The sequence below is a fragment of the Stylophora pistillata genome, chromosome 1, assembly GCF_964205215.1.
Source record: "Stylophora pistillata chromosome 1, jaStyPist1.2, whole genome shotgun sequence".
Taxonomy (NCBI): domain Eukaryota; kingdom Metazoa; phylum Cnidaria; class Anthozoa; order Scleractinia; family Pocilloporidae; genus Stylophora; species Stylophora pistillata.
Genome location: NC_142519.1, coordinates 44,166,787 through 44,186,612, shown reverse-complemented (window position 1 = coordinate 44,186,612; position 19,826 = coordinate 44,166,787). Strand labels below are relative to the sequence as shown.

The following is a 19,826-nucleotide window of genomic DNA, read 5'->3' as shown; positions in this document are numbered from 1 at the left end:
TTTTTTGCATATCTCTAAACACAACAATGATTAAAATGTAATTATCAAAAGCCAGGTGGATCTTATTTACATATCATATGTTAAAAATTAATGATTCGCTCTTAGTTTTTTTTTAAATCTCAGCGGGGTTCCTTTTGCAAATTATTTTTATGGGGAGCGACAAAGTTACTTTTTACTTAACACACAGAAAGGTGCATTAATATTTTATCTATTGCAGACAATGTCAGAAAATCGATAAAGTTTAAACATTTTGAGTGGGTGACTTTCGTTCTCATCCTTTCACTTAACCACACTGATCATCGTCAATTTGTAGCTTCGCTGCATCTTGATATACAAGCTATTTCTAAGAGCAGGATTCATGCAATGCCGTTTCTATTGCGCAAAGTATACAAAAGAGTGGATATCCATTAATGTTAGTTTTTCTCAGCATCAGTCGGTTACGATACCACATTTCGTCTGAAAGTAAAGACATCATGGGAATGCGAAGAAATGTTGTATTTAACAAAAGATTTTTTTTTGTTTGTTTTTTTTTTTCGAAAATTGATTTTACTCCGCTTCTATTTCGACCTATAAAGAGAGGGTTTTTTTTATATTTATTGAAAGGTTGCAGGTTTGCTTACAGCCCCAAAGGCATGGTACTCTGGATCTGATCACAATTGGCCACTGAGTGAAATAAGATACAACCAAGTGTATGATTACAGGCAATTTAACCACGGATGGTGGAACGGGTATATCAAAGGTAACGAATAACTAATTAATGCCCTCTAAATCATTGATACCTCTTCCAACTAAAGCGCGGAAAATGAGTTAGTCTTGAGATTTTTAATTTCGAAAAGTATTCGACACGAAAAAGAGGTTCCAGTCATCTAGCTCTGATCATTGGAGGTGTCCTCATATTTCTTGTATACCGGCTTCATCGTCTTCTGATTACCACAGGTAATGCAGAGATTACGTGGTCTCCACCTCAAATCGGCCTAAATGTCTATGGTCAAGATACATGGATTGACTTTGGTGTTAGATACAACTCTTGCTATGTGGACGTAAAATACTGCAACCAAACTGGTTTTAGCGTTGCATTTTGGATAGCTTTCCAAGAGGCTTCAACTACACAGGGGTTAATTGAGTTTGGAAATGGTGATTGCGGGCTCAGCATCACCCGAACAACTGAAAATGAGATTAATGCAACAATTAAAAGCATGGAATTGAATAGTACCTGGAGTTTGCAAAGTGTAAATGCAAGTGTTCGTCATGGAATATGGCATCATCTGGCGCTAACCTGGAACGCTTCTGGTGAAGTCTATCTCTTTATCAATGGCACAAGGTACGTGGGGAGGGGTACGTGAGTCTCATTTTTTTTCTATTAAAATCACAGACAGCGTTAACTGTGTCCTTCTCTGATCTTACAAGAAAATGTGCCCCATCCGATCATAAGCCTTCTCGAATGTAAGTGCAAAAAATATTAAAAATATTCCTAAAGGAAGGAGAGCTAGTGATGGTATTCATTTAAAGGCACAGCAACTGATATTCAAACTCCTAAGTAACGTGCGCGCACGGATTAATGTCGATCGCGTAATTTTATCCGACAACATAGGCTTTGCTAAAAAATACTATTTTCAAATGCTATTTGGCTACAGTAGTCGACTCGCCACTGAAGTGCTGTGCTGGAAGTTATTTCCTTTTTTTCAATGTATGAAAAAAAAAAAAAAAACCTAGCTTTACCTAGCTCTCTGTCTTTTTTTTTGATAGATTGAACAATGTTATCCAGCGCACAACTCCCAACGTCTCCTGTTCTGACACAAATTGCAAGTGTGATTGGTCAATGAAAGTCGGCACCGTGACTTTCTGCAACTCATCTGCCCGAACGTATCCATCCTTGTTGCTTGCCAGGCTGGTTTTATGGAATTACTCGATCAATGATGAAACAGTTCTTGGTTTATCGCAAGATGTACAAGGTAAGAAATCTTGACTTATCGGAAACAAAACGTTTCAGAATTCGGCTCTTTGACATAACTGGTATTTAACTCCAAAGTATTTGTTGCAAGATATATACAACAGATCGTAGAGGCGCGGTGACCTCATGGTTGGTGCGCTTGACTCCGGATCGAGTGGTCGGGGTTCGAGCCCCGGCCGGGACATTGTCTTATGTGCTTAGGCAAGACACTTTACTATCACAGTGCCTCTCTTCATCCAGATGTTTAAATGGGTACTGGCAATTTAATGCTGGGGGTAACCCTACGATGGACTGGCATCAATCAATCAATTAATCAATCAATCAATACTTTATTTACCCACGTAGCGTCAAGGAGCTCATAGAGCTCGTTCAAAATACGCACGTGCCAAATACGTACAAATCCCATCCAGGGGGGGTGTAGAAATACTCCTGGTCGCTTCATGGTACAGAAACCGGAGTTAAGCACCGGCCTAATGGGCCACTAGGCTCGTATATAGACTTTACCTTATATACAACAGATCAATGCCAAATTGGGTCAAAGCTTTTTCAATAAATAAGACGTTATGCCACGTAAGAATAGAAAATAAATCACAAGCAAATCCAATAAGTATGTAAATGATCAATGTGATATCATTTTGGTATCTCAGATACAATGAATATATGAAGTTCACATAGTTTGAACTGCGGTATTAGATACGCATAATGCACGATCCTCGCAGTACAGGCCTGATTTTTTTCAGGTCTGATTTTCGCTATTGCATAAATAGCGCTCTCTACTGCGAGGATCGTGCATCATACGCATTTTGGTATTGTAGTTGCGTATCTTTATAAAATTAAAGATTATCTTGAAATAAACAGAAACCTATGCTGCATACTTCTTTTAATAAAAAATGTCTCGGATATTCGAGAAAGGTCTTGAAATTTTCTTTTAGGGGTATTTCTCTCGAACAGAGGGTGCTACGGTGGGTGGATAGCTAACTTACAATTTTGCTACTTCATCGCATCTAACTGGAAAAAGACATGGCATGAGGCGAGGGAAATTTGTGTTAAACGCCGAGGAAATCTAGTCAGCATTGGAAGCTTAGAGGAAGACGATTTCTTGGAAGAAGTGCTAAAGAAGACTAAAGAAGTATCAAGTTGTATATATATTGGATTGCAGACTGGTCATGTTAACTTAACACCGTCTTGGGAAGATGAAAATGTTTGGAAGTTCTCAAAACTCAGCACGAGATACGACCAAGAAAACAGCACTGATTTGTGTGCATACCGATACTCGGATGGTTTGTGGTATCTGTCTAACTGTAGCGAGAAATGTGGCTTCATGTGCAAGAAATATAGAGGTGAGTCTTAAGAAACAAAATTACATAAAAAAAAAACTGCCCTTATATCATTACTTTTCTTGCCTACAACCAGCCAATCAATGGCTGGTTATGGTAAACTCGCGTCGTGTTAGATGGGTTCTTTTTCTGGGCGAGACATGTGTTCAGATTCACAACCTTTTGCTGGGCTTCAAGGAAATGTTTTACAGATAAGGCGCGGAAGCTATGGAAGGGAAGTAATAGTGGCTTGCTTCCTGGTTTTCCGTAGCTCCATGACATCCACGTTCCTATATCGAAAAATCAGCTTTAGGGCTATTAGCCTCACGTATGTTCAGTTTCTGATGCATGAGAAATAAGCCGTTGAAGAGGTCCTCTGTTTGGATCTAGAAGCCCATCTTCCCCTTCCTCCTTACTCTCAATATCATTTTTCGTTCACCGTAATTTTAGCGTGCATTTTTTTTTTCCTGTCTCGTAACTTTCCAAAAAGTTGAGTCTCATCAGTAGAAAGTTTACAGAAATTTATCTTGTCTTGACCCTTTAACTTCTAAAAATGATTAACATGAACCCTCTCCTTATAATATTCATCTAGTATCCAGCAAACGGGTCATGAAAGTACTCAAACTTATCAGGTAAAAGTTGTCTAATACCAAATTCTCATAACTAGGGAAATATGTAGCAGCTGGTAGGGAGAACCAACAATCAGTTCTTGGGAATAGTCCTTTTTACAGTTGTGGGCTTGGTGGCCAAGCCTTTGAACAGGAGTGAGGCTAAGGGTGACCTTGTTACGATACAGATGTTGCTGCTTTTCAAATGCAAATTACTTTGTTATCATGCTAACTAGATACAGGTCTCTATCACAACAGGCTCACCCTTAGCCTCACTCCTATTCAAAGGCTTGGCCACCAAGCCCACAACTGTAAAAGGGACTATTAAAGATTTATTAGAATATCCGACACGAATCGAGTTTTGAAAAAAAAAAAAAAAACAAAGTAATCAAACGGCAAATCAGAACTGAGCCAGTTAATAAAAGAAGTTAACGAGTCGAGAGATTAACATGATAGACATGGTACGCTTAATCTTTGTCAAACACCCGAAAACCACAATAACCAGGTCGCGTTTGGTATCATTTTTGTTTATAACTGAGCTCGGAATGTGCCAACAGCGAAAAAAAGAAACTCAAATAGAGCCCTGAGTAAATTTTGCTCTTAATTGAAAAATTTCTCTTCATTGAACTGTATATTTCATCCCTAATTTGATGTTTTTTTTTTGTAGGTGGCTTATTTAAAAACGCCGAATTCCACTGTCGAGAGAGGAGATACAACCGCCAACTTGTAGGACACCGATTGTCCATACGATGGGTGCAGAATGAGCTGAATTGTGCAATCGACTGCTTGCTTTATGGCGCAACATGTGCATCATACAACTATAAACAGAGCGACTCGTCATCATACAAGCAAAACATCTGCGAGCTTAACAACGAAAATCAGCATAAAAACCCCACGAGTTTGATTTACAGTAGTGGCTTTCAGTATTGCGAAAGGGTGTCATAAGATCGCCTCAGATCGTGCTGTTTCGATTCCAAAAGATGTTTTCTTTTCTGGACACATTTATCATAAATACACTTTCACTGCTTTCCTGGCTGATGAACTGCTCCTTGCAGTTTCAAATATTTTGGCTTGCTGGTTTATTATTTGTTCTATTTCCTTAGGGACATTCCTCATTATTGCACTGCGCATCTTGTAATGCGGATGTAAGTCACGTAATCAGGCGAATAAACGCGTGTGCATTCCGAGAACACGGTATCGTTTTTCAGTCAACACACTTTAGTTCTTTAACGAGCACGGGAACCTTTATTTTTTATTGCATAATTATTGTGTTCAAATTATCCCCTTTGAATTGAAGGAATAAGAAAATATCGAAGGCAGAAAAAAAGATATCGCTAGAGGCGTGCACGTGCACGAAGCCCGTTAATCGAGGATGCAAATTATGACCTTGAAAGCAAGGACTCTGGGAACGTTTGAGTCGATGTCGTTTAGAACTGCGTGATATTTCCACGAATTATATGCAAATTATTCCATACGCTCGAGACTTTTTGCCTACCAATTTTTTTTCAAATGTTACTCTACAAACCCCTGCCTCCAGTCACCGCAAAATGTACCGTGAACTGATGAAATGGCGCGCGTGATTGGTGCCGGTACTTACTGATGGGGTAAGTTTGACCCACAACATCTTTTAAACAAGCACGTCACGATGACCTATCTTTTTTATTGTATTTTTCCAAATGAAAAAAATTGTCCGATAACTTTCTTTTTTGAGGAATCACGTTGACAGAATGATCTGCAGTGACGAGAAATCAGAATTGTAGGTGCGCTCCACCCTTAACAGAAGAATTCTTTTCTTTCAGATCCTTATCCTTAAAAAAAATCCACGCTAGGCTACGATACACTTGTCTTTCAAGTGAGCCGAGTAGCTCAGGCAGCCAGACTATTCCATGTTATATAGAAAACGTAGTTCCCTTTCCCACTGGATGGGATGTTAGTCCAAAGCAACATATCAAACTCACGGGGTACAAATAGTCTCTTACTGAATTTCGTGACCACGCCCACTTCATCGGCCCACTCAAATCGAGTGCGATTTTTGGATGTTATATCATCTTGCCGACTCTCTGTAGAAAAAGTTAACAATGTACCACCGAAATATTGAACTATAATATCATGGATCTCCATTTTGTGTATTTTCGTACTACAAAGTAAAGTTTTTCCCTCGTCATTTTCACCTTTTCCCGAGCGGGTCCGTCAAATTTAAGAAGGCGTTCGTGGTCAAAACAAGACCGAGCAAGGAGTCTTGGGGGATTTCTCTCTTACGCAAGCGCAAATTGAAAATGTACCGCCAAAATCAAAGAGAGGAACAAATTTCCTTTGTTTTGATGTGTAAATTGTCGAACAAGGAGCAGATTGAACCTCGTCAAATGGCTAGTCAAAAGAGCCACACCTTCCTCCTTTTGCTCGTTTCCTGTTTTATAAGCGTGAAAGCAGTGGGAGAAGAATCGGGTAGCTCGGAAAGCGCTTCGGGTATTAATTTACCATCGTTTACTTACGAGATAAACAAATAAGATTTGTAACGTTATTTTCCGAAAGAGTCGGAATAAATACATTTTTTTCAGGTTAGATTGCTGTTTTTACCCTAAACGTCGTCCAATAAATTTTTGTTGCAGCCTACCAATCTATACAATTTCGAAGGAAAATATTCAGATGCTTCACCGTCCCCGAAGGGTCTTCACTGATCGAAGCGTGTACTGTAGCCAATGTAGTGAATTTTCAGTCGCTTGTTGGGTTTGTCAACCTCCGTGACTTCAACATCATACAATTTTGTATCTTTTCTCTGTGAAATGACCTTTTTAACAGGGGTGTATGCTGAGTATTCGTTGCAGAATCGCTTTGGTTCTCTTATCTCTCCCTTTGGCTTGTTCGCCATTTTGAAAATTTGCTCAGGAGGGCATCTCGGTTAGCGGCCGCGCCAGGCTGGAACCGACAAGAACAAATGTCCATCGCAGTGGGGAAACAGTTTGATATGCTCCCACACTAAACCTCTCCCCCTCCCCCAAGAGGGAGAAAGACTGTTCATCCTCCTGGGTAAGAGGTTAGTTTTCTTAGCAACACATCACATGACCCTAATTAGGACATTTCGATGCGGACTCTTGCGGGGGCTTCCGTTAGGCTATTGCGTCACCTTGAACACGTTGTGTACAACCTTACTTTTGGAATTAAGAAACCACTGTAGACGATTAAGGAAACTCCACTTTAAAATATATTTTGGGTTGCTTACGTTGTGTTGTCTGAAATGAGCTGCTATACTAAGTCAGCGTTTTCTCAATTTATATAACTTATAGTTCGTAACGATATATCTTTTTTTAAACTTCTCAAACTTTTAAAATGTTTTCTTAGAAAAATAACTGCAAAAGTCTTCTTCAGTAAATTAACAACCCAACATACTATTGTAAAATAAAAATACTTAGTTTCTTTAAATATATGTTTGTTTGATAAATTATGAAATAATTGCATTCATTTGATGGTAATTTTGTATCAGTGATGACCGTCCTCAAAATGAGAACGCACCTGGTTATGAGTAACTTACTCCGTTATAATATAATGCACGTTTCAAAAGAAACTAGTACAAGCCTTGACCGCTAATTTTGATTCTGACTGCTAATTTTGATTCTGACCGCTGAAAGCAAACAGGAGGAGGTTGCTGTCGGTCACGACTGGTCTGTGCACGTGCAAAAAAAAAAAATAGACAAGCCATTGAGAAATTTACAGTGTTTTTAAATAACGTGCGAGCTATGGAAAAGAAACATTTAGTGCCGTCAATCCACTGTCAAATCTCCCGGGAAACCAGTTAATTGTCAAAAATGTTTGGAAAAGGACTGTATTGTGATTAGAGGATTTCAATCCATTTGGTTTGTTTCCGCGTTTGAAGTCCGTTAAGATGTGTAAAGTTAGCATGAAACAAAATCTCAGGCTTGACTCTGAGTCTCCGACAGAGTTCACACGTAATTGGAGGGCGAACTTTAAAGACTACTATATAATTAAAGGTTAATATCGTATCAACAGTTTTTCAGGGATACCACAAGAGTTTGAATGAAGTTTTGGTAAGCCTTGCGACTTTGCCCATTTCCCGCCAAACAAAAACATGTTTGTAATAAGAATGGATCCTAGCTTTTCTCTAGCAAGGTAATAGGAATAGAGTTCATTCAAATAACAGATGACGATTCCCAGTACAAGATCTAATCAAGGGTTTATAGTAATCCTTTTGTTTCATTAAATAGCCGTAACGTCACAATGTTCATAACCGGTCCATACACATACAGTATATACGCCTAAGTAAAGCACGACCCAGCTTTTTGTATGTGAAGCAATTCGCTAACGGTCTTCGCTTATCTCCCTTTCTTGAACAATCCACACAACTGGCAAGTGATGTGTGCATCCTCACTATAGTCAACACACACCTCATCGACGGTATCTTTACCAACAGAACCAACTCTGTTGAATGAGGAATTGTCGCCATTAGTAGAGGTAGTTGAGTCTGCATCGCTCTTCTCTCTTCGAGATGAAACAAACTGGAATTTCTCGTCGAACGACATGTTATCGTAGCCTGAGAGCCTATTTGCGATTTCAGTGATCTCCAGCTCCTCTTCAGTGGGTTGTTTCTTCGGAATGTCCATAGGGATTGATGCTAATAATTCACAAAGGTCCAGTTCGCTGGAATCCAAGTCAACTGTACGCCATTCTTCCTTTCTGGCATTCGGCTCTTCGTTATCTTGACCGATCAACAAGTGAGGCTTCTCTCGTCTTCTCTTCCCGGAAGAATTTCCTTCTGATTCATTGTCTACGTTTTCAAAAGTCACGTGTTTTTGGGACTTTCTCTTCTTTCCAGATGAACTTAGTTTGAGATCATCTATTTCCTCCTTGGACGAGTCACTGTTTGTAACGTCCCTAAATATAAAAAAGGAACTATGCAATACCGAACAGTCGACCCCACAAAAATCAAACCTTCAAGGGCAATTGGAAAGCGCTTGAAGTACAGGAGGTTCGAAGTACAGGAGGTGAAATCTATAACACAAATGGAGTTAATTTGGGATAGCGCGCTGTTAGAGTTATTAAGGATTCGTGTTATCGGTAGTCGATTGCTCTGCCGCCCAGAGCTTTAAAGGCAGGGTTTTATAAAGCACACCTTGAATGAAATAAAGACAAAAGACAAAACTCTACCAACATGTACACTGTACCAAATCAGTTGAGCAGTTGATCAGTTGAGTTTAGTGAGGTCCAAAGTATGCTTAATTAAAATAATGATGATGTCTTTTAGAACAGTCCCGCGTAACAACTATTTGTCCATGTATCTCGGAAGCTTACGAAAGTTATTATGGAAAGGGAAAACTCAGAATATTCAAGGCTATTGTGCCATTCGCTAACGATGACTGACACTAAATCGCAAGACACAACTTAAGCTCTTTTTTTTATCAGAGAAAAGCTGCTGCATCGTGGGCTTCTCAAGCATTGAAGACAAAAAAAAAAAAAATTAAAAGTACTTACATTTCGTCCACTAATGGTCTGGAGCTGATACATCTCTCAATTAATATTTTCCTTACATCCAGCTCGTCCTCCACATCAGTAATCTTTCCTTTGATGCTGTCCAGTTCTTTTTCTAGTTTCTGTCTGTACTCCATGAACTCAAATATCTCTCCCTCAAGGCGAGAAGTATCCTGCATCTGAGATAAGAGTTTGCCTTTTAGCTCATCTCTTTTATCGTCTAGTTCAGTTGGCACTTTCAAAGCACAATGGTGACAGACAGAAAGGCCATTTTCACACTCTTCCAGCTCATTTTGAAGGTCTGACCTTTCAGTTAACAGGTGTGCTATCTCGTCTTCCTTTGAAGCAAGCTCACACGATAGCCGAGAGAGCTTGCTCTCCAAATTGTCATACAAGAGACAAATGTCGTCATCATCGGCACCGATTCGACCTTCGTTGTTTAAATTTCTTTCTCGTACTAGTTCCTCCTTTAATCGTGACAGTAAACTAGACAACTTAACACGTTCTGCCCGACTAAGTCGCGGAAGCGTTGTATCATTGTTGGAATTTTCTGTGGAAGGATCACCAGCCAGTTGACTTCTTACTTCGTGACTGCGCTCGATCTCCAGTTTTCCATCAGTGCTAAAGTTCGATAGCTCGTACTTTCTGCCTAGCGAGTCCCTTATAGCGTGGACTTTGGCTTTCAACTCCTCGTGAGAGCGTAAGATTTCAGTTTTGTTCTCTCTCATTATGCTAACATCTGAGGGATTTAGAAAGCCTTCCTTATCCGGAAGAAGACGAAAAGTGAAGAGAGACTTCAATGAAAACAATTCGTTGATATCGCTTCCAATTTCGCTACTCGATTCTTCCGTTTGGGTTGAAGTGTCATTCGAATCAATCGATGTTGGCCTTAGTCTATAGCGCTGAACAGTCTCCTCATCCAATCCAAGAAAACCAATTATCTTATCAACAGGAATGTTCAAATCTCTCTGCAAGGTCAACATACCATTTATGAGGCCGAGAACTTCCTGCTTAAGGTGATCAAGCGTACGACTCGCCTCGATGATCCTTTTCTCTAGGGAGCTTTTCTTTTCCCTGAGCTCCGTAAAATCTAATATTCCATGACCCACCTCGTTGCGCATGAATGCTGATTCTCTCTCCAAGTCAGTTAATCTCTTCTCTAAGGCGGCCTCGTTTTGTTTATGAGCGGCTATCTCCGACCGCATTTCCTTGGCCTTCTCGCTGCAAAATGCGGCATAGGTCCTTAAGGTAGTCGCTTCGGCTGATTTGAGGTTCATTTCATGCAACAGGCATTCGTTATCTGAACGACAAACTCGAAACGTTTTCTCAACAATGGACAAGTTGGCTTCAAGAGTTTTTATTTCTTGGATGAGTCTTTCATTCTCTTTCGCCATCTTTGAGTTTTCATGTTGAAGGTCATCAATTGTGGTTTGCAAATCGGTTTGCTCTCTTAAAAGAGTGTCTGTTTTCATATGTGTTGTTTCAATAATCTCGGGATGCTCCTCTCCAATTACTAAGGTCGAGGCTGTGGTATCGCTTTTAGAGTCTATTTCTGTAGGAATTTCGTTTTCGTTTCTTGATCCCGTTTCACTGGCCCGAAGTCTCTCCACCTCTTGCTGAAATACCGAAAGTTTTGCGAGTAATTTTTCTTCCGATTCGACGTATCTCCGGAGGCTCCGTTCCTGTTGAGCTTTGTCTCTCTCACTGTCGTCAAGTTCAGTTCGCAACTTGCACACCTCGCTTGAGAGATCCACAGATTCATTTCGCAACTTCAAAATTTCTTGGTCCCTTTCAAGTAAGTCCCTTTCCAGTTTTAAAGTGTTTTCTCTAAAAGATTTTAGTTCTAATGAAAGATTTGAATTCTCTTTTCGTAACTTTTCCAGTCTGTCTGCAGTTCTTCCGGTTGAACTCCGTGCCATTTTTTCCTCTTTCCGAGAGAGCAATCTCTCTTGGAATTTACAATTTTCTACTTCGAGCGTTTGAGCTCTTTCACGCAGATCCAACTCGGTTTGTTTAGTTAAGAGTACTTCACGCTGTGAGAGGTGTAGTCGATCCTCCACATCCTTATTTCGAGCCTCGGCATTTTCCAACTTTTCTGTTAAAATTTTTATGTCGCCGCGCATGGCACTTCGAACATTCATGTCCATGTCTTTAACAGTCGAGTACTGCTGTTCTGCCTGTCGAAGTTTTGTCTCTAGCTCAAAGATTTTTTCGCCAAGTTCGCGACTACGCGTTTGAGCCTTTGTAAGCTTTTTTGTCATTTCTTTACAAAGTTCGGCGCGCAACCTTCGCTCATATTCCTTCACACTCAGAATTTTAACCTGCTGTTCTTTCACTTTAACCTCCAATTCAATTACTTTCTTTTCGAGGATTTTCTTCTGATCATTATCACTTTCATTCTCGTCGCTAGTCCGTGGACTTACGATGCCTCCAGATTCATTTAATCTGTCTTCCAGTTGAAAAACTCTTAGGCTGAGCGCTTTGTTCTCTGCAATCGAGTTTTCTAATTGCTTTGTTATTTTGTTACTCTCAAGTAGATCTGACCCCGTGAACGAAGCTAATTTTAGCTCGCACTGTTCACATTTATCCTCAAGTTGTTGTATTTTGAGTTGCAATTTTGCGCTTCGTTCCTCTGCATCGTCAGAACGTTTCCTTTCTTCAGAAAGCTGTACTCGAAGCTTCCTCTCTGTTTCTCTTAGAAATTCCATCTTTTGTTCTCTAAACTGAAGTTGATCCTCCAGCTCATCAACACGCACTAATAATTCGTTTGTTTCAAAATCCTTTTCTTCAATCTTGCTCCTTAAATCATTTTCCGCATTAGTTTCTGACTGCATCAAATGTTTTAGTTTCTTCTCACATCTTTGAAGCTTTTCCTCATAATCCAAAATCTTCAGAGTCAATTTACTTTTTTCCCCCTCGATCTGTTCATACCTTTTTCGTAACTCTTCGTTCTTTTCATACAAACGCCCGTTTTCGGCTTCGAGCTCCTCCATTGTGTTTTCCAAATGCACCGACAGTTTCTCGCGGCTGTTAGCGCTGTCACTCAAACTTTCAAGTACCACCCCTTCGTCGACGGATGTCAGTCGTCCTTCTCCGCTTTGCGTTCCTGACAAAGTTGGAGATGGAAGAAAGTCATCGCTAGACTGACTTGAACATTCGGCTGTCATGCCGCTGATTCCTTAGGGATGAAATATAGCTCCGTCAAAGGAGAAGTATGCCTCAGAAATCACTGAGTTTTGTCTCTGCCCTTTTAATGTAGGTGTGAAACTTTTCTATTTGCCATGTTTTAACGATTCCGAAGAGCCTCCTCGCCGTTTAGAAAATTTTCGGGAATCACAAAGCGCGGTTTACCGCAGATTCAGCTCTGGTTGTCGCCGACAAAAAAAAAAAAGGAAAAATCTCTTCTTGACTAAAGAATTTCTGTTCTTTTAGTTTTTCAAAAGAGTTTTTCAAAGAGTTCGGTAAGTGATCGAAAAACAAAAAGGAAAGAGGAAAAGTGAGTCTGTTCCGTCGAAGGCAAGTGGCCAGGCTCCCAATCAAGTTTTTAAACGATGACTTCTATGGCCGCACTTTTCGGAAGGAGACTATACTCTTTTAAATACAAAACCTGGTTAGTGTTAGAATTACAGGCATCCTTTTAAAGGCAGAGGCAAAAATCATATGGTTTTCGGATCATACTTCTCTAAACGAACCTATGCTGCCCAACTTAAAAGAGAAGGCTCAGAGTACCAAAAAATGACTTTGGGAGTAAACTAAAACCAATGCAAAGAAATCCCAATGGAAAACCCAACAAGTGAAAAAGGTTTTAGTACATTGTAGTTGATGATGACTATGTGAGGCCAGTGGTTTCGGTTTCTTTGAATATTCGCTCCTCTTCTGGCGAAGAGGTAATATAATGCCGGAGAAACTTTCACATTCCTTTATTCATTTCTAAGGCAATGTAATACCTGAATAGTCAAACCGCGTTTGTTGTTGTGCTAAGCTTCTAATGCGGGACTCCATATCCGCCTTGTCCAACAGCAACAGACAGTTCAGAATGGCTTTGTCCATAAGCACATGACACAAGGACTGTTCGAGCTTCAATGGATCGACGGGAGTTCCATCGCCATCTTTACAGAGGAAAAAATTAGTTAAACATCAATGTGATGGAGTTAACTTTGAGAATGAAATATGTCCATGCTCTGGTCATTTCCTCAAGACAATCGTTTCCAAAGTGACTTTATGAGGAATCTTCCCTCATCAAAAATAATCAAAATTTCCTGGATATGCTCTGACGTGGTCTTAAGACAGAAGACATCAGCATTCGCCCCTATTTTTTAACAATAGCAAATACTAGGCCTGTCCCGATTGTGTTCGTAAAACGGGAAACTTTCTCTCTGGAATGCAAAAAAGTTGTTAAAAAATTGCCAAAATTCCAAAATTTGTTTCCTAAATTTCTTGATTTAATTATAATGTGAGCATTAATATAAAGGCCGTATTTTTTGTTCTTCACAATAATTTTCGACATCTGCAAAAAATTATAGCTCAAAACTTAGCTTTAAAAGTCACTCGCAAATATGGGCGAAACTTAAGTATACTCTGAAAAGTAAAGGAACGAAGATAGCCTTTTTTGGGCGTCATTTTAACCGATTATCCGCTCTAATATTAGATGAGGATCGCAATAGGTCTTCGAAACGTTGTCAAATGACAGCAATTGGGACAAGCCTAGCCAACACTGAATTCAGGGAGGGGGGGAAGGTAGAGGTGGAAGAACTTGTGCAGGGTATATAAAAAACTGTGACAAGGTTATCGTTACCATTTCAAAAAGAGTATAACAGCCTTTTCACTTCTCACAAGCAAACGATATTCATGTTGGTTATGCTTATCTCAATGAACACATTGAAGAAACGGAAATCTAGGAAATTTGATGATGTATCGTCGACTAAATGATTTGTGATCCATGTAGGTTGGTGTCTCATTCTGACCAGAACGATGTTTCGAACAATAAAACAACGTCTGATTCCTTCTATCGTCTGATTTTTTCAGTGATTATATATTGTTTAAAACCTAAAAGTTAAATAATGCAACCATTAAAGGGCACAAACGAACTTTGTAACCTTTCGTCGGCGTTGTTCTGTAAGAGTTGCGTTGGGTGCATTGATTGTTATGAGCTTCCGGCCTTGCTGCAAATGTTAAGTTTGTAAAGTTGATGTATATGTATCAAATGTTTGAAAGCGATCCTTGCAATAATAAACCCTATTTATGTACTAGAGGAAATAAGGCCTGAAAAAAGTTAGGCACGTACGGGATTTGAGCTCATGACCTTTGCTATACCGGTGCAGTGCTCTCCCGACTGAGGTAAAGAGCCAACTGGGAGCTGCTTTTTCAGGCTTTATTTCCACTACTACATACGTAGCGCTTATCACTGCAAGGATAGCTTTCATACATTTCATGAAACCGCAGTACACATATATGATTTTTATAAATTCAAAATTCATTGATGTGTATGTATCAGTTTATAGAGTTCGAAGAGATTACTCAAATCTTACCTAAGGCAGAGTCTTGAGATTTTAGAAGGTGCTTTAGAAGTTCAAACAATCGCCTTCTGTACTCTTGCAAACCTAAGAAAAAGTAATGAAAAGTTACTGGGAATCTAAGAAGTAGTATTCAATCTAGACATAGCTTCCTGATGCAACAAATCCTCCAAAGTAAGTTTCAGAGCGACTCAAATAGTGAGTTTCAGAGTTGATTGCCATGCTAAAAAAAAAAATTATGATATTTTACATGAAAGACCCCATGTCAAAAATTGAACCTCCAATCGAGAATAACTTTCTCATCTTACATCATTGTGCCTTTTCGTGGAATAATTTTGGTCCGCAAATGATAACATAACATCTATATTCTCTTGCCCTAACTTTGCATACCTGGTGTCATTACATTCTACTCAAATACAAAAATGCACAATTCATTTGTCAAAATTGATAATAACAGTTTTATCAGCTTTTTCCATTCGCTTATTAAGATTTGAAATTGGTTGATTGCATTCATGAAGATTGTCTACATGATGGCTAATTACGTCTTCGATGCAGATCATGCAGCACGATAAGGTTCATTTCATACACACAGTATACTATAATTTGGAAAATGTAGAACCTTATACTTTCTCGTGTTAAAAATAAAATTGGAGAGCTGAATAAATGTGAAAACGTATGGTACTCAAACTGCTCTGTACAACTATGATAAAAAATTTTTTTCGTGAAGAATGTCCTCATTCAATACTCTCAAAATTGTATTGAAGGAAACAAAGAGTTTCTCAAATGGGCTTATCCTTATGAGAAAGTATAATAAGAATGCAGTTTTGTCTTAATGAAGGGCCCATTAAAAGAAAGCTTTCAAAAGCAAATTCGAATAATAATTAAACAATGAAGTACATTTTTAATGTTATACAAGGCATTTCCGGTCATTCTGCAAAACAGTCGTGGAAATAGTTTTACTTCCATAATGGTTAATGAAATAGCTTGCTCCAAGAGCTCCTCCCCCCCCCAAAAAAAAAAAATAAAATAAAATAAAATTCAAATGCCAAAAACTTTAGTAAATAAAAGAATAGTTCAATTGGTTTGAGCAAGCTTTAAATTGTCATATAATTTTACTGAGCCAGACCTTTGGATCAGTCATGTGTTGCGAATAGCTCTCTCTCAGTCCTGCCCAGAGTCCTTGTCCCCCGATGGACTCGCAACGGCCGACGAAAGAGAGGCTATCCCGAGAAAATTTGGAGGAGAAGGTAGAGAAGGAAACGAGGAACATAGCAGTAGCTTGATGAGTGGCAGCGACGGAATTCAATGGCGTGCTCTGACCGAGGCCTTGTTAGCATATTTAGACGCACGTAGAGGACTAAACTAAGCTAAACCTACAGACAATGCTCGATAGTCGTCGTGGCATTAACTAACCCCAGATGAGGTCAGACTTGCGGCTTTAATCAGTGAACTGTTTCAGATTATTTTAACGTTAAAACTCTGAACGGAAGGAAGAAACTATGCCATTTATTTTTTGTGGTTTAATTTTTAAGTTATGAATTTTTTAGAGGTAAAAGTTGGATATATAAACCATGTAATTATTTTCAATTTTTCAGCCCAGTTGTATTTCCGAGTTACAAAGTAAATGTAAATAAAGCTGTTTATGAGTTCCAAATTGTGTTAATTGAGATCACTTGTGCAGTGTTCAACGTTTATTAAGCCATACCAAGTAGGAAATTCATAGCGAGTAGCGTACATGTAGCTCAGCTTTACTCAGGAAAGTGTTTTTATTATTTTATTACGAAAAAATACCGCACAGCGTATTCTAGGGCAAGGACACAACCTTTTCATTGAATGTTGAGTACATGAGCGCAAAAAATATTACTGAACAATAGCAAGAGATCGTAGAGAGAAATACTGCTAAGCTAACCTTTTTCTTTTTCGTCCAGTTTCGTGTCCAATAGATGCGAGAGGAATCCAAGGGCAGCAGAGTCAGTTTTCCGTTTCAATTTACTCAGTGACTCTCTAACACGAAGCAATTTTCGCTCATACGAGGAATCGATATTCGGTGTGCTGTGTCGCGATCCGTAGTCTGAAACAAGAACACATGAGAACAAGTGATGAGACAATTATTTCTACATTATCTGCCAGATGTTATATAATTTACTGATATATCCTTTACCTTGCACGGAGTATTTTTACTTTGAACTTAGCCCTGCTTAGCTAACACAGCATAGAAGGAGAGCTTGCTGACAGTGGCAGTTGTCAAATTGTGGGTTAAAGGATCGCGCAGTAAAATTACTTGTTCGACTTTTCCGACGCCTACTTCACCATATCCTCAGGGTTAAAGCTTTTGTATTCGAGATTAGCTGTGCAAATAAGTCACAAAAGACGACCGAAAAATGTATAAACGCAAGGGAAAATACATCACTCATCTTTGTTTGAACAAGATGAGGGTAGTTTACAAATTCTTCTTGTTGCGGCTTGCTTTGTTCGCCTCACGCGCTTTTAGTTATCGTTCGTGCATGAAACATATACAAAGGAAAATATGAAAGGAGGCCCTTAGCGTTTCGAGAGTTTATTTGCTTTCACGCCGGGGGTTTGTATTCGTGGCAGATATCTGTCGCCCAGTTTTTTAGAATTTTTGTGAGGCTTACACAAAGGGATAACATGTATGCCGACAGTCGTCATGTAGAACCGATGGCAATAGCCTTGTGATGCCGACACACTGCATATGAATATACAATTGATGTAAGTTGAAAGAAATGCTTTTGATAAAATTCTCGTTAATACTTAAAATGCTTTTATTTTTCATCAAAAGCTTTAAGTATACTTCATATACTAATTCTGCTCTAGGAGTACCGCCTCAAAGTCGCCGATACAAATTCAAGTCAAACGCCCACAATCAAAGCAGCACTTCGCCTTTTGACCACAAACTACTCCAGCGATTTACTTAACCGATGACGAAATCATGTTGATTGTTCTTTGTGGTCAGTTGCCGCCAAATCATTTATTTCTGAAAAAGGAATGGCGTTATTCCATTTTGCTTACAAGGAACCTATAGAGTCTTCTGGAGAATCTGCTAAGGGTAGCAGCAGTTTTAATTTGGTCTTGCTGGTCTATTCTGAGCATTAAAATCCTCCTTCACTTTATCACTATCTTAAATGGATTTACAAATTACTTTTGGCAAGATTAACCAGAAACGCTTGTTTATGCAATAACATACAGCTTAAGCTTGTTAGCTTTTCACTTAATTTGTTTTATGAATTTTAAAGCCTCTGCCAACACGGGATCTTACTTAACAGCACTAAGCCGAAATGTAAATAGCACTCCTCCTCAAGCCGGATACCCATTTATTATTGATTTACCCATACACACATTTTATCGCCTTCTGATGTTATTTCTCCTGTAATTTTAGCTTTTTCGATCTCATTTTCCTTGGCCAACAATAATTGGCTGAGGTTTTTGTGATGATGCAGTCTAATGATATATTCTAAATGCCTGGTTAAGGTAAACAAATCTCCCACCGATGATATCATCGAAAACGCAAGCGGAGAATACGAAATGTTAGTTAAACACTTTAAGAGTCTGGGAAGTGTTTATGTAAAAAAAGTTTCGTTTGTTTCGTAATCATAACAATGTGGCCCGTTGGTGCCATTTTCCTTTAAGTCTGTTTCTAATCAAAACCTTTCGTGAAAGCTCAAAAGGCATTATGGATTACCAGTTTATAGTAACCAAGGCGGGAAGCTACTAGAAGTTGATGTTCACTTGGTACAAGGGTATTTGTTAGACAGCAAAGAGTCACGTACCTAACTCCAAAGATATGCTTGGCAAAACCGTTTTCTCAGTTTCACATGTAGCACCTTTTGAGTTCTTTCCATTTTCGTCGATAGCAAGGGTACTCTTTGTGAAGAAGTATTCCGTAAGCTGATGAAAAATATCAGAAATCAGCAATCTAAGCTGTTGTTGGGACTAGACGAGACAGCTTTTTTTTTTACCCCAATGAGTATGGCATATTTAACTCACACCTTAAACTTTTTCAGATAGATATAACAACAAAGGAATCAAACTGAAGCTTAAAATGTTGACAAAAGCTTTTAGCTGGCTTCTTCATTGCACATCATTAGTTTAGAGCGACTCAGTCCTCGGTGAATGAATACTTAATGGCCAGATGCTTTAAAGATACGTGACTACTTAAAACAGGCGACTCTTACACTTGACCCTGTGATTGTCTCAGCAACAAATACATCACACTTCTAACTTGAAGCCGTTTTTTGCGATATGACTGCATACTACTTAAAATAACGTAGTTCAGCTATACCTCTAAGAGTGTTTCAGCGCTGTGTAAAAGCAAATCTTTGTCTGTAAGACTGTGCAATTTGCTACTGGTGACACCCTGAGCCTTTCCAGCTGAACCATCTCGAACCAAATCTTCCAAACCATAGAATAACTCCAAAGAGACCAATTCTGCAAGCAGTACTGCTTTTGTCTGATTTCTTAGAGCTTCCTCCTCCACAATCGCCGGAAAAAGGGCCTTCTCGGTAAGATCATGGCATTCCGAGGTCACCTGTAATCAGTTCAGAGAGATCCAAAAGAATTGAAGGCTATAGTCAACCGTTACAAACTTTAATGATAGCAATCTTCAAACCGCTATCGCTAAACCTTAGATTCCTGTTTGGGCTATCAGCAATCTGGTTAGGCTCCACATTCCATCTTGGATCAAACAAAAAAATGATACTCGAAGGTGGACTGTAATTTATGCAACTGTTGAAAAGAAGCCTGAAAAAAATCAGGGTTCGAAGGGATTGGAACCCAAGCCTCCCGGCCAGTTTGGTTGCTACTACTAACTGAGCTTGGAAGCTTCATCTTAAGAGCGAGAAAAAATTTAACAAATTTTGTTCTCATCTTGGATAAATCAACTATAACTCCATTTTTTTGCGACATAATTGCAAAATCTTTTTTATTCCAAATCACGTCA

The 19,826-nt window shown here is 39.1% G+C and overlaps 2 protein-coding genes and 1 long non-coding RNA gene across 5 annotated transcripts in view; 2 read left to right on the top strand and 1 right to left on the bottom strand.

Annotated features, from left to right (window-relative positions):
* The window catches only part of LOC111347573 (uncharacterized), a 6,334-nt gene extending 978 nt beyond the window's left edge, over positions 1-5,356 (top strand). Inside the window, exons 3-7 of the mRNA XM_088758640.1 lie at positions 604-739; positions 937-1,321; positions 1,747-1,952; positions 2,884-3,291; positions 4,543-5,356. Of these exons, the coding sequence (XP_088614766.1) occupies positions 604-739; positions 937-1,321; positions 1,747-1,952; positions 2,884-3,291; positions 4,543-4,820 (1,413 nt within the window). The 3' untranslated portion in view covers positions 4,821-5,356. The remainder of the gene's footprint in view (positions 1-603; positions 740-936; positions 1,322-1,746; positions 1,953-2,883; positions 3,292-4,542) is intronic.
* Positions 5,357-7,054: 1,698 nt separating this feature from the next.
* Positions 7,055-19,826, bottom strand: part of LOC111325156 (uncharacterized) — a 32,122-nt gene continuing 19,350 nt past the window's right edge. For 2 of the 3 annotated variants that reach the window (XM_022928894.2, XM_022928897.2), the window contains 7 exons: positions 19,170-19,415; positions 18,658-18,775; positions 16,779-16,940; positions 14,885-14,956; positions 13,304-13,465; positions 9,360-12,534; positions 7,055-8,762 (listed from right to left, as the gene is read on the bottom strand). In XM_022928894.2, the coding sequence (XP_022784629.2) occupies positions 8,204-8,762; positions 9,360-12,534; positions 13,304-13,465; positions 14,885-14,956; positions 16,779-16,940; positions 18,658-18,775; positions 19,170-19,415 (4,494 nt within the window). In that variant the 3' untranslated portion in view covers positions 7,055-8,203. The remainder of the gene's footprint in view (positions 8,763-9,359; positions 12,535-13,303; positions 13,466-14,884; positions 14,957-16,778; positions 16,941-18,657; positions 18,776-19,169; positions 19,416-19,826) is intronic. The other variant, XM_022928895.2, reaches the window with a different exon arrangement.
* Positions 17,311-18,432, top strand: LOC148742704 (uncharacterized). The gene is made up of 2 exons (XR_016000729.1): positions 17,311-17,599; positions 17,705-18,432. It is a non-coding gene; the product is annotated as an uncharacterized LOC148742704 (long non-coding RNA).